Here is a 14,499-nt window from a genome sequence, read left to right as displayed (position 1 = left end):
CCGCACATGCATGGGAAAAATTAGAGGGAACATTGCCTGTGGCACTGCCTACCCATTTCCAGTCACTCCAGAGCTGTTCAGAGACTCTATGTCAGTGGCAGCCCTGGCAGCCGCTAGAGATTTCATGACTTAGATAAGCAGGGGCTAACCAGAAACTCTGGAGTGGAAGCACAGAGTCTAAATGTGGGTACCTGGTGCAGAAGCACCACCCTTGGGGTTGATGAGAAGAGCCATCCCCCCAGCTTATGACTGTCCTGTTCGTTTGAGACTCATGCATCTCATTCCAGGCCCTGAGGTTTTTTTGTGCAGATGCCCTGCTACCTCAAATAGACGCCTTGATAGAATTTCCCTTCCCCTCCCTAACTGGGCAGAGGCTGCTGCTGTGTTGTCTCTCTGCAGGGAGTTTCTTTTCTTTCAGACTAGAAGCAAGCTTCTGGGCTGGGCAGCCTCTCTAAGGAAGTTGGGTTTGTTGAGTAATGACGTGATGGGAACATCCTGCAGGCTTGTCTGGCTAGAATGCGCAGACTTGCGCAGATTTAGCAGTGTGTGCAGCGTTTATTGCAGGTCCTTCTGCAGGATGCTGAGAGGGTAGATGAAGTTGCATTTGCTATATGTTTGCACTGGCCATCACTTTCTCATTCCATCACTCTCAGATGGGTGAACCACACCAACTGGTGGCTTTATGCTGAGGCTCTTGGAGGGAGCTGACCCACTGTGCAGGGGTGCCATGTGTGAGGAATATATTCAATATGGCCTGATGGTGCTGGTGCAGTTGCCAGGGTGATGGTTTGTTGCCTCTCTAGATTTGCGTTGGAATAACATTGGGCTCCTGGGGGGCCGAGCATTACTGAGCTGTCTGCACAGCAACAAGACCTTGAGGAGGCTGGAGCTGGCTGGGAACAACGTCCCCAGTGACATCCTAAAGGCTGTGGGTATGTGGCCAATGTTGTGTGAGCAAGATGTGTGCATTCTTCTTCTCACCACAGGGATATGGATGGTGATGGGGCTGCTGCTATCTCAGAGGAGCCCCATGTCTCCCAGTCCACGACAGGAGCCATTTAGGGCCCTGCCTACTGGTAAGGAAGGAGCTGTGCTGAACTTGGGTACTGCAGGGAGCTGTACTGTGCTAAGGGGAGATATGTTGGAATTTTTCCAGTTCTGCCCTGCAGAGACCAGCTAGGGGAGGAGATGGTTGGGTTTGGTTGAGTGCAATCTTGGAGTGTCATGTAAACAGGGAAGGGCTCCCCCTTCAGTGGGGCTTTGTATTGTTCCGTAGTGGCTGTGGTACAGTTTGGAAGTTGCCAAAAGCAGTTTCCACTGAGCTGCGTTACTGTGGGTTTTGGAGGCTATTTCTTTAACACAGAACACTTCCTTCATTCTATCCATTGCACCCATATTGTGGGAACAGTCTCCCTAAAGGGGGTCCATGGGGAGCCCACAGGGGTCTGGGTATCATCCTGCTGTAGAACCTCTCACTGCTCTATTGCTATGGAAATGTGCATATCTACTCTAGTTCTCTCTGTGTCAGAACAAGCCATGGATCATAACCAGGATCGCCAGACCATTCTCGCTGAGAACCACAGCCGGACACGCGTGCTCAGTAAGGAGGTGTTTAGTCTGAAGGAGGAGAAGGCTAAGCAGGTGAGTGGCCTCCTAATGCTTCAGCAGCTTGAATGTGGCAGCCATGGACGCTGGCTTTTCTGCGAATTGTCTTTGTAAAGTAGCACAGTACCAGGAATCCTGGCCCAAGGAGCCACTTGCACATACTGACGTGCTGCGTTCATACTTGCAGTAGGCATACAGCAGATTGGGGCTGGGTTGCCCTTGGGAGCAGATCCACCAGTAGGTAGATTAGATGCATTGGAAACATCCTCTGGTTGACACACTTGTCTTTGGGAGCCAAAGAATTTCAGTGGTTTCATTTCCATTCATCCTGTTCTTTCTCTTACTGGGACAGTTCAGTACTTACCAGTTTATGAAATTGTTAATACATGTGATTTCCACATCCTCTCTCTCCCTGTGGTACAAAGTCTCTGAGACAGAACACTAGCTTTGATCAATGATCCTAGTCAAGCCAGGTGGTGACACCCATCAGATCACCAGTTTGGCTTCTTCCAGTAGATCAGCTGGTGCTGCTCCCCATGCGGTCCCAAAGGGAGGGTAGGGAGAGGCAGGTCTAAATGCCACAAACTTATGCAGTTCACAGTGTGACTGATGTTTGTCTCATTCTCAGTTCCTGGATTTGATGGACACTATTGATAAACAGAGAGAAGAAATAACTAGGAGCAGCAGGTCAGTGAATCTCTTGGCTCCCTCCTCGCATAGGGGGAAAGATCAGGTTCTCAGAGGGAAGTCTGAGATGGAATGGGATGTTAATGTTTTTCTTTTCCCAATTCAGGACATCAGCAGCACGAGTTGGCCAGTTACAGGAAGCCCTGAATGAGCGGCAGTCTGTCATGAATTCACTAAAAGCCAAGTATGGAGGAAAGAATCTGCCCAGTTATTCCGTTGTATGAGAAGTAGGCTGTATTGATCAGAGATATGGAGAGAGGAGGGAGTACCTGGCTCACTATTTCAGTTGGTATTTTGTTAGCATCTAAAGGTCTGAATAAGGATCAGGGCCCATTGTACTGCGTGCTGCACAAATGTAGTAAACAGTGACTGCCCCAAAGAGCTTGCACGCTAGAAGAAGTAGCAGACAAGCAGGTGGGCTTAGGAGTGGGTCAAGGGGGACAGTGACAAGGCAGCCCATTGTGGGGATGGGCTCCCAGCAGTTTGCAGGCTGGAGAGATAAATGGACACTAATCATGTCAGTTTCCAGGGCACCTGGGAACTTGTTGCATTGGACAGACCTAGATGGAGAGGTTTGTGCCATGTGGCTGTGTCCACTTTTGAGGAGTGGCATGTGAGGTCTCACAGGAAAAGCGAGCACATTGTAAAGCCTGTGCCTGAAGCCCTCCCCCCAACAACAACTACACTTGCAAATCAGGGATCAGACTTGCTTCCCACGTGAAGAAACCATAAAAACAAATAAGCCCAAAACTTAAGTCAATATCAGCTGAACTCTCAGCTATCGAAGTGATGGGGGAATCCAACAATCATGTCAGTGAACCCCACTGGCCGCCTGCCTCACTGCTGTCAATTGGCAATTTCCCATCAGCATTGATCTCTGTGGAAGTGGATCTTGTACAGGGTTTTGAGGGAGGGTGGGTTGTGGCCTGACAGATGGATACAATACGGACATTCTGTGCATTAGTGGGAGAAGCTGAGAAACGAGCTGCAAGAGCTGGTATCACTGTTGAGTGGTTAAGTAGATGGGAAGCTCGGCCATGCAGAGCTGGCAGGAGGCAAGAGATGGGCTGTGCAGGGCTGGTATGGAGGAGAGGACATGGGCTAGGCTGTCCAGGGGTTGAGGACAAGCAGTCTGTCTTTGCAGAGTGGGAGGGAGTTGGCCCATTTGCTGTGTGTGTTTAAGGCCAGTTCTATACTACAGACTTCTGCCAGCAGAGCAGGGGTGTGGCGAGGTATGATTGTCACAGACAGTGAAGAGGGACCCAACAACCTAGGTGAGTGGGTACATGAAATTCACTGTTGAGAAATGCAATATATGGTGCAGGACATTGAAGGAATAAGTGGAGCTACTCAGGCCCCTTATTGGTGTATAAATTAACTGTAACAACTGAAGAAAAAAGTTCTCTAAGTGTCCTGTAAACAGCTCAGCGATCACAATCAGATGCTTCTATTCAGCCTTTTTTACAAGAGCAAAATTGAAAGGCAACAAATTTATAACTGATGATAAATATTTTGTTCTTCGAGTGCTGCCCCTGTGGGTGCTCCATTCTAAGTGACAGTGTGTCCCAGCACCGTTGATTGGAGATCTTCGGTAGCAGTGCCTGGTCAGGATGCACGCGCTCAGCTGGTGTCTCGTGGTCTCGTTAGAATCTGCCTGAGCGTGCGCGTCCCACGCCCCCCTCGGTTCCTTCTCAACCGTCCTCGGCTGAAGACGGGACTCGCGGCAGTGCTGATTCTCTTCCCTGGTCTCTCTAAGAAACAGTTGCAAAGAACATAGGAATAGTTGTTAGTAACATCCCAGTTGTTTCCCTTCCTTTAGAATAGTTACATAGTTTAGTTGCTTAGTTTTAAAAAAAAAAAAAAAAAAACTTTTTCGCCTCAGGTTTGTCTCCCGCTGAGACACTCTCCCCTGCCATTTCTAATTCATAATGCCCGGCCTTCAGGATTTAAAAAGTGTGTTTCCTGTCAGGACTCCATGCCAAGGTCTGATGGGCACTCACGCTCGGCAAAGTGCCTCGGCGAAACACACGTCCCCACAACGTGCCTCCACTGTACGAGCCTCAAGACCAGGGCTCGTTGCGACAGGGATCTGCGGCTTAAAATGCTATTAATGGAAAGATCTCTGCAGCCGCCTTCGGAGACTGGGAAACCCTCTCCTTCACATTTCCTGGCCAGATCGGAACCAATTGGGAGCGTGGTTTCACCCTCTCAGGAGCAGACGCAAGAAGCGCAACAGTCTCTGAGGAGAGACTTTAACAAGGGTAAAGGGTGTCCTGCGAGATCCTTGCCCTCTGTATTGACAGCGCAGAAGGCAGGTGCCTCAGGCTGTCACAACACCTCAGCCGCAGCTTCCGCGGAGCACAGAGGCAGGGACCCGATCTCCCGTACCAGGAAAGTCTCCTCGGCACCGGTCCACTTGGCACCAAACACAGACGCGGTGCCGACAGTGCTCTGCCCCGGTGCTGGGAAGAACGTCAGCACCGAGCCTGCCTGCCGCTCCGGCACCAGCAGTGGACCCCCTGCAGGGCACCTCCAAGTGACCCGCGAGACCGGAAAAACTCAGACTCAGTGATGCGCCTGAGCACAGATCATGCTCCGCGCAGCCTTGGGAGCAGAAGCAGCAGTTTCTCAGTCAATGTGACCTCTCAGTGGCACCTGAGCCTAATTCCCCGCTCCTGGATATACAGGGCTCACTCTTCGAACAGCCGCTCTCCCCACCTGACTTGGCTATCTTCACTGATATGCCTGCAGAAGTGGAAACGTTTCTCCTGGTGCTCTGGTGCTCATATAATCACCTAACACCCCCATACAGTAACCCTCCCTAACATCCTAGACTACCTTCTAAAATTGAAACAGGATCGACTCTTGCTCAGCTCCATCAAAGTACACCTGGTGGCACTTACCATCTTCCGTGACTTGTTAGAAGGCTACTCAGTCTTTACCCACCCCATCATAAAGTGATTTATCACGGGCCTACAAAATCTCTACCCGGAAATTTATCCAACAGCAGCTACATGGAATCTTAACCTTGTTCTTTGCGGTCTCATGAAACCTCCATTCGAGCCCTTGGCTACCTCCTCTCTTCTTCATATGTCCATGAAGGTGGCTTTCTTAGTTGCAATAACATCAGCAAGGAGAGTAGGAGAAATAAGCACCCTGATGGCCTATCCTCCCTACACCATCTTCTCCAAAGACAAAGTCACCCTGACACCACATCCTAAATTTCTCCGTAAGGTGATGTCCACCTTCAACCTTAACCAACCGATATACTTACCTACTTTCTATCCCAAACCTCACAAGACTCCTCACGAGGCAACTCTGCATGCTCTCGACGTCAGGCGAGCAATCGCCTTTTATTTAGACAGGACTATACCATTTTGTAAGTCCCCACAACTCTTTGTCTCCATTACCGAAAGATCGAAAGGTATGGCTATCTCTAGGCAATGCCTGTCCAAGTGGATCTTTGACTGCATCAGATCCTGTTACCGCATCCAAAATATTCAGCCACCCAAAGGCATTCAAACTCATTCCACTCGAGCCATGTCGACATCCATTGCCTTCCTACATAATATACCCATTCCTGACATCTGTAAAGCAGCTACATGGTCATCTGAACACACGTTTGCCAAACACTATGCTATCACGCAGGATACCATGGCAGACACCATAGTAGGCCATACAGTACTCTCTACAGTACTCACTGCCGCATCTCTAAAGTCCTGCCGACCATAGTGGGTACTGCTACACATTCACCTAGAGTGGAGCACCCACAGGGACAGCACTCGAAGAAGAAGGGGAAGTTACTCACCTTGCAGTAAAGGAAGTTCTTCTAGATGTGTGTCCCTGTGGGTGCTCCACTCCCTGCCCTCTCCCCTCTACTTTGGAGTACTAATATGATTTCTCCATGGTAGAGAAGGAACTGAGGGGGGCGCAGGATGCACACACTCAGGCAGATTCTAACGAGACTGAGACACCAGCTGAACACATGCGTCCCGACCAGGCACTGCTACCAAAGATCAACGCCGCCAGGACTCACCATCACCATCACCTAGAGTAGAGCACCCACAGGGACACACATCTCGAAGAACTTCAGTTACTGCAAGGTGAGTAACTTTCTCTTACACAATATAAAATTAGTCTGCTCAAATTCTTGCCACAAGTTTTCATTGCAGCCAGGAGCTTAGTAGGATTCCAAAAAGGATCGAGGTTTTAGAGTAGCAGCCGTGTTAGTCTGTATTCGCAGAAAGAAAAGGAGTACTAGTGGCACCCGATGCATCCGATGAAGTGAGCTGTAGCTCACGAAAGCTTATGCTCAAATAAATTGGTTAATCTCTAAGGTGCCACAAGTCCTCCTTTTCTTTTTGTGAAAAAGGATCCAGTATCTCTGGATAATGAGTAACATTAGACGTGATACAGATACATTAGGGGATACAAGTCCTTGTGCTTCAAGATCTGAGCTAACCACTAACTGATGAGGGGTAGGAAGGAACTGCCCCAATGAGCAAGTTATTCTGTAATTGCAAATTCCAGAGTTTCTTGCTCCTTCCTCTGAAGCAGCTGGTGCTGACCATTGTCTGAGACAAGAGATGGAGCTGGGAGGACCCCAAGCTGATCCTCTGGCTCTTCCTATGTTGCTGTGAGGTTGTGTCTTGCTGCATATCCTGTACTGTCCAGTGTAGAGAATTCACTGGGACTATGATATATTTTTGGGAGGACAAAGATTAAAATCTCATCTGTGCCTTCTGTTGTGTAGGCTGCAGATGACTGAAGCTGCATTAGCTCTGTCTGAGCAGAAAGTGCACAACCTGGGAGAGCTTCTGAGTGCCACAAAGCAGGAGCAAGCCAGCATGACCGAGTGCCAATTGAAGGAGCTCCGGCAGCAAAAACAGGTGGGCTGGATGGGGGCTGGTCAATATTAGATTGTGGGTGGCATTCTGGTTTGGGGTATCCGGGGATGCTGGATGGGATGAGAAGTCAGGTGGTTCCGTATATGAACTGCTGTGAACGGTGAAGGACAGAGTAGTGACTGTGGAGAATGATCTGTACTGTGGGTGGGAGAAAGTGATGGTGTTGGGCACTTGGGTTATTTTGAAGTGGTATTGGATGGCGGTGTGGGGCCTCAGGAGGTCTGGGATGGGGTTTCCTAATCCTGGGCTCCGTTTGCAGGAAGCTTCTGATCGGGAAACAAGCCTTCTCCAGCATCTATCTGCTGCCAATGAGAAAAACCTGCTTTTAAGAAACCAGGTAGGAGAGCCAAGCCTAGGCTGAAACATGGGATGGGGATAGGGAATTCCCAACATACTTTTCACTTTGCTAAGTGTGTGAAGGTTTCCAGACCCTTTCCTGTGCTCCCACTGCCTAGTGGCCATGCACAGCCAGCCACCCATCCCAGTGCTAGTGGAAGCAGAAGCTCTGTTTGTCTTCACTTCATGGTGGTAATTTCCATTCAGGTGGATGAGCTAGAGAGAAGGTGCAAAGCCCAGCAGGACCAGCTGTTCCAGGTGAAGCAAGATTTGATAAACACAACAGCAGAGCTGAAACTGCGAGTCGCGCAGGCAGAGGGTGAGTGGAGGAGCTGGGCAGCCAGGCCTGGGGGGAGTCAGAGAATTGAGTTATTAGGGAGCCAGACCCTGGAGTCCGAGCATAAAGATTTGTAGTGAGACATGTAATGTGAAGGGAAGGTGTGGAGTACCAGGGGGAAACCTTGGTTGATAATCCGCTCCCTTTTAACCTCCAGAACGCCTTGAAATGGAGAAGAAGAGATTTAAACAGGGCCTGGAAGATATGGAATCCCTTCGACTGAAAGAGGTAAGAGCAGCAACTGAACCAAGTCTCCCCACTGGCCTCTGGGCTACTGACCCCTTTGGTTTAGTTACTGGGACTGTTTGTTGATGTCAGGTGAGGATCCAGCAGCCTCTGGCTCATCCATGGGAACAAAAGGCCATTTATAAAAATAGAAACTCTTTCCAGTCAGCCTGAGGCCTGAGCCTGGCAGGAGAAATTGCAGGGCACCCTGCTGCTAGGCCATCCAGCAAAGTTCTGCAGCCCTCAGGAGTGTGCTGGGGTGTCAAAGAGATTTGTCCTTTGATCCTGTCTCCAGAGGGCAGTAACTGTGAACTCGTGGCGTCGTCATTTTTATCCTGAAAAAGATATTTTGCTGGAGCAAACAACAAAATGTCTCAAACACTCATTTGTGCAATTCAGGGCCAATGATCAGTGCTCGGCTCTTGTCATGTTCTAGGTGCAGTTCACACCAGTGAGAGGTTGTATCACTGTTGCATTATATATAACCTGAGTGCCTCAAAATGTTTCTGCTACTTGTGGCTCCCTGTCTGGGACATGCACACAGCCAGCATGCATTTGGTCTTCTGTGTGCTGTAGAGCTCTGATTCAACCATTTTGAATCGAACAGCCTGCCTGCAGTTATCACAGACATGCTTTTGTCTTTATCAGACTTGTTTAATGTTAGCAGGTGACCCCAACATCACCCCCAGTCCTGAACTTCCCCAGACCTGTGTGCTCTGAAATGTCCACCCCTCTCCTGCAACATTCAGAGGAATAATAAGATCTGTTTGCTCCTTTAAGGAGATCAAACCCACCAGCTTGTCAAATTACCCAAAGTTCACTTTCACTGTAGTACAAACACAGCTGGCTTAGAGTAATCGTAAAACAAGTTTAACAACAAAAGAAGACAGGATTTTAAGTGAGTTCAAGTGTAAGAGATAAAGTTAGAAATGGTTACAAGAAAATAAAAGTGAAAATACACATCTACAAGCCTAAAACTGAATCTAGCAAGGTTTGGTTTGAGGCATTGTTCAAGAAGCTTTTCTCGCCCACAGTCTTCCTCAGTGGCTGACCTTCTCAGTCAGGATCTCTTCCAGAAGTCCAAAGATGCTGATTTCTTTATCTTCTTGGGTGAAAGAGAGAAGAATTTTCTGCCCCTTTCTTTTATAGTCCAGTGAACCTTTGTAATGGATTCTTCTGAAGGTTACTCCTCAAAGTAAAGTTTATTTAAATGGTGAGGAAGTGACATGCAGCTTGCAGTCTGGTGGTGAAGGAGGCCCCATGTTTTGTTGTTGGTTTTGTTTTGTTTTAAAATCCTGCTCGTGTTTGCAGGAAACCAAACAATTCGCATTTTTACCAATCTCTCCTCCCACCCCATGCTGTCGTGAAGGTTCTGTTTACTACCTATATGTAAACTGAGGTAAGCACACCTTGCTTTGTTTAGGGTAGGCCTGTTTAACAACTTTGGCCCTGGCAGGGCTATCTGGTTTTGAACAAGTAACATCATACAGGGGGAATTCATAACTTTATGTATAATGTTGCTACATATATTTTACCATGATATTGACTAGTGAGTTATTTATTTTCAAATGATGCTTCACAAAATATATTTTGGACCAAGATTATTGCAGTAGTGTGTATGGTGCGAATACAGGGTGCTTAGAGTCCCAGCTCTATTAGCAGTTCCTCCCTGGGATTTGGGGACTGATTCTCCACTGGCACAGGCAGTGATGAGGAGGCTGTGATCAGATCTGGATTGAATTTGGGTCTCTCAAAACTAAAACCTTCCAAATTGTTCTTGGGTGTGTGTGTAAATCTCATGAGAGATCTGTTTCAGGAAGACCTCATCCCATATCCCAACTGGAGCCTGGGCCTTTCCCGGTGTTTGGCTCCAGTCCAGGACCAAACTACAGGGTGGTCTGAGCTTCTGGGAGTTGACTCCAACTCCCTTTCTCCAGAAATGTGGGGGAATTTGTATGCAAAGCTATGGCTTCCTATTAAAGGCATTGCTGCTCAGTTTTGTTTGAGCCTCACAGAAGAGTGGTGTTGGGAAAGGAGGAAGCTTTGTTTGCTCTTGCCAGTAGCTGGCTAGAGAGGAGTGTGCTATTCTCAGTGCTGGGTGACTGCTGTATCTCAGGAATAACAAGGTGCCAGAAACCCACTGGAATGGCTCCTGCTGCTTTGCAGGTGGATCACATGACACATCACATGGAGGCAAGTGAGCATTCCATGCAGGAGAGAATCCAGAGGCTGGAAGCCACCCGGATTGGGCTGGAAGAGGTGAGATCGAGTGGTCCGGGTGCATGTGTGTCTGGGAGTCATTGGTTGTCGTGGAGTTGCAGTGGCAGGAATGTGCTGCCAATATTTTAACAAGGGGCTTCTACAAAATTTGCCACTGCTGGGCTGTGACACTCACTGTGTTGTGGGGCGTGGGGGCTGGGGCAGAGATGAGAAGACAAGGGAACTGAGGCATCTGTTCATTTGATATCCCATTTAAACAAAAACTCTTTCTACTGGATAGTGGTGGCGTGAGGTCAAACAGAGTCCTGGATCAGAAACTAGGTAAGATAGCAGGGCTTGGGCACGCAGTTGGGAATTAAACGTTGCCTACAGCAGTGATGTATTTGCCTATGGGCTAAGGCCCATGGAGAACAGCACCTCAGGGGAAGGGCTTCCTTAGGAGACAGAGAGAAGGGACACAGATTTTATATCAAATATCCTATTTTCATTTTGATTTGACTATCAGGTTTTTCAACCCCCGTGCCCCTCCTGGCTGTAGCTCCCTGGCCCTGGAACAATGTGTCTGGTGCATTCCCACCTGCACCTGAAGCTTGATCTGTGAATCAAATGACTGACCCAGGCAGCCTCAGGGTGGGGGATGCCTTTTGCTCCCTGCCCCTAAGGGAAAGGATGTGGCTGCATCACTTTTAGCCCTGTCCCATCTGTGGCCTGAAGCTGCATGATATCACGGCTGGAATGTGTGTGTTGTGTGTGTTTGTGATAGGAGCTGAGCCGAGTCAAAGCAGCGGCATTTGCTGAGCGAGGTCAGGCAGAGGAGGAGTTAATCAAAGTCCGGGGCCAGGCCAGGCTGGAAGAGGTAAGACCGTGACCCAGCTGCTGGGCCTGTCGGTGGAGGTGGGAGCAGATTTATCTTTCCAGCATGTGTCTTTCTCCAATATCTGTTCAGTAACTTGTTCTTCTTGGTCTTGTTATCCTAATTATTGACTGAGTCATGAGGGGGAGTTACCCTGAGATGTCTGCATCAAGCTATATCAGCACTTTCCATACCAAGTTGTCTCAAAACCCTCACCCCTGTCCCCAACAGCCCAGCGCCTTCCAACTCATTACATACAGAATTAGTGGTTATGGTGTAGTAGGGTGTCATTCTAACTGCTTATGCTCAAGGTCCTGGCAGACAAGTGGATCCCTCCGCTGCTATGTTTCTGCAGGCTTCATGTGCTGCTGCAGTTCTCTAGGCTCGGTAGAATTTTTCTTGTATGGCTATTGTTGTTGGACAAGAAATGTTACTTTCTAGACTTGAAACCCGTGGAAACCACAGTGAGACCAGCATGCAGGGTGAGGTGCCCCTTGTGTGGCACAGAAGTCTTCCTCAGGATCCAGACCTCTTCTAGCACCTTACATCCCAAGCTAAAATGCTTTATGAGCTTATAAATACACACACACCCCCTCACACTTCACCACTGCATAAGTGCTGTGATGTCTGAGGTGGGATGCAGCAGCTGAAAAATCAGATACAGCAATGCTGCCCAGCCATTTAGGACAGGAAGTGAAGAAGAATGCTGTGTCAAACTGAAATGAACCCAGGCTATTGGATGTAAATACCAGAACTGGGGCTCGTCCAGGACTCTGGTGTTAACGGTCCTACCCCATGAAATGCCCATTGGGATCTTCAGTGGGTGGTTAGGGCCTTGCTTTTACAACTCCTCCAAAAGGCAGCCCTTCCACCAGATCATTGTCTCCATCATCAGAAAGAGGCACTGGCCCCTGTTCAATTCAAGAGAGGCGTGTCCCTTGGTGACTCCCTGCCACCACACACTGCATAATTTCTGCTTCCCATCCAAACACTTGCTAGGCCAGTCACTGCTCGTGACCCTGGGCTGGGGAGAATCCTCTTACAGGAGGCCGAGAAGCTACGTGCTTGTGTTTTACAGCAACAGCGCCTGGATCACTTGGAAGAGAAGCTACGGCTGATGACACAGTCACGTGATGAAGCTCAGAACTACTGCCTTCAGCAGAAGCAGGCAGTGGGAGAGGCACAGGCCAAGGTCGGCCAGATGACCCTGCAAACCGAAGGGCTCAAGAGGCGCATGGAGGAACTACAGCAGGTACTAGGGCAGTAATTGATGCAGAACTGTATGCTGAGGTTGCTGGTCTCTCATGTCCTGTGTATGCTAGGACCTGAGTGGCAAGGAGCAGGAGAAGGTGGCTGAGGTGAACAAAGTGAGAGTTGAGCTGCAGGAGCAGATTGGACACCTGCAGGCTGAAAGGACAGCACAGGAAGGGCTGAAAGAGAAGATTGCTGCCCTGGAGAGGCAATTGAAAGGTGATGGACGTGGGGGTTGGGGGTTGGGGGTTATATACAGCATCTCTCTTACAGACTGCAGGGAGTAGTATGAGGTGTCATGTCATCTCTAGTCCCGCTCCATGGTCTAGAGAGTCTGGGGCCGAATGGTACCTGCTGTTACCCTTGACGATACCACCTCATATTTCTTTCCTGCCTTCCAGTTGCTCTACAGATAGCGATGAATTAAACTGCACAGGAGCCTCTGGAAGTGTCTCAGGATTCTTATCCCCATTTTACAGATGGGAGGCTGAGGCTCAGAAGTGAAATGCCGTGCTCAAGTTCACACAGCGGGGGGGGATAGAACCAAGGTCTCTTGACCCTCAGTCCTATGAGCATGATACCACATCTGCACACAAATGCCCCATCAGTGTCTTGTTGGGCCCACTAGATAAAGCTAGAGGTAAAGGCCTCCAGCAGTCTGTGCGGTGTGTGTGTGTCACCACTCTGCCTCCACAGGCATACTCCCACTACAGCAGGTTATTCCCTGGTACTGACCCCCTGAGCCAAAGGACACACCCACTCCCTATGCTAACATGGTTCTTTCTGCCCAGTGTTATCAAGTAACCACCGAGAGGCCCTGCTGGATAAAGAGAGTGAAATCTCTACTCTCCAGGAAAAGCTGAGGATGAAAGAGGCTGAGATCTCCAGGATGAGGGAAGAGGAGGCCCAACGAGCTAGTTTCCTGCAGAACGCCATCATGGCCTATGTGCAGGGCTCTGCCCTTGGAGCCCTCAGCCCTAGGAAATGAGCATGTCCGAAGGAATCCCAGGTGCCTGCTGTCAGGAATAGGGGGGCGTGATCTGTGTGCAGCTCCTTCTTCCGGAGCAGGCCTGGTTTCTCAGGAGAGTGGTGTTACTCCTCTCGGAAGCACAAGGGGGTCACAGACACAGAATCCCTCAGGCCATTCAGAAATTCTGCTGCTGACAGCAATGAAGTCTGAAGAAAGCAACTAGCCAAGGCTGGGGTTAGGGATAGCCAGGACTGAGTTCTCCCACTTCACCGTGTTAGACTCTGTCCACAGTAGAACCTGTAACAGCCTTTGAAAACAGTTTTTATGTCCTGTCACACAACGTAAGTCTATCTGTATCTGCCCCACACACTGATACTAACCATGTTGTAGGAGCCTGGGAGAGAGGTGTCCGCCTGCAGCACTAATTTGGATGCTATGGCTGTTCACAAAGAAAGTCTTGTCACCGCTCGACAGGGGAACTGTCAAAAACAGATCCCATGCTTGGGAGCCATCTGTGTCACTCTAGGCAAAGTACAGTGAGCACAGATACTACGGTAATGGGTGACACAGACATACTTGTAATAAATAAAATCAGCTATGCTGGCAGGTGACTGCAGAACCAGGCTGGATAATGAATTGTTAGCTATGGCTGAAGCCCCTACAGTCCTAGTTGATACTGAAAAGTAGGGAAGATCCTGTCCTTGCTCAGTATAAACCACTGTCCTAAACTGGGGCCTCTTTAACAAGACAGTGGCAGAGAACAGCATTTAGTTCCACATGGTGGGGGAGTCACAGTGGATCCTACTAAAGTGACAAGCTGCAAAGAATGAACTCCTGGCTCCAGAAGGTCCCTGAGCTGTGCAGTGCCTATTTCCTTGGCTTTGAACTGGTGAAGAGGGTGTGAGTTGTTCTTTCCATTGCTATAGTATTTCAGAAAATAATGTGTAGGAGATGGTGAATGATTTTATATTAATTTTAATGCACATTTTTAAAACGAAGATGAAAGTGAAGTATGTGTCCTTCTCTCTGGGTCTAGGGGTTGATTTGTTTTCATGCTTTGTTTTGCAGGGTTTATTTTAAAATAAAGAGCTTTTGCATTTTGTTATAA

At 48.8% G+C, this 14,499-nt stretch overlaps 1 protein-coding gene across 6 annotated transcripts in view; it reads left to right on the top strand.

Moving 5' to 3' along the window:
• LRRC45 (leucine rich repeat containing 45) overlaps positions 1-14,499 on the top strand; it is a 22,913-nt gene extending 8,414 nt beyond the window's left edge. For 5 of the 6 annotated variants that reach the window (XM_084647171.1, XM_084647173.1, XM_084647175.1 and 2 more), the window contains 13 exons: positions 804-932; positions 1,529-1,641; positions 2,234-2,292; positions 2,399-2,476; positions 7,046-7,181; positions 7,459-7,536; positions 7,743-7,854; positions 8,030-8,100; positions 10,264-10,356; positions 11,081-11,173; positions 12,249-12,422; positions 12,493-12,640; positions 13,213-14,499. In XM_084647171.1, the coding sequence (XP_084503297.1) occupies positions 804-932; positions 1,529-1,641; positions 2,234-2,292; positions 2,399-2,476; positions 7,046-7,181; positions 7,459-7,536; positions 7,743-7,854; positions 8,030-8,100; positions 10,264-10,356; positions 11,081-11,173; positions 12,249-12,422; positions 12,493-12,640; positions 13,213-13,409 (1,481 nt within the window). In that variant the 3' untranslated portion in view covers positions 13,410-14,499. Of the gene's footprint in view, positions 1-803; positions 933-986; positions 1,077-1,528; positions 1,642-2,233; positions 2,293-2,398; positions 2,477-7,045; positions 7,182-7,458; positions 7,537-7,742; positions 7,855-8,029; positions 8,101-10,263; positions 10,357-11,080; positions 11,174-12,248; positions 12,423-12,492; positions 12,641-13,212 lie in introns of all 6 variants that reach the window. The other variant, XM_084647172.1, reaches the window with a different exon arrangement.

The sequence above is a fragment of the Lepidochelys olivacea genome, assembly GCF_965140295.1.
Source record: "Lepidochelys olivacea isolate rLepOli2 genome assembly, chromosome: 14".
Taxonomy (NCBI): domain Eukaryota; kingdom Metazoa; phylum Chordata; order Testudines; family Cheloniidae; genus Lepidochelys; species Lepidochelys olivacea.
This window is presented reverse-complemented; position numbering and strand designations above follow the sequence as displayed.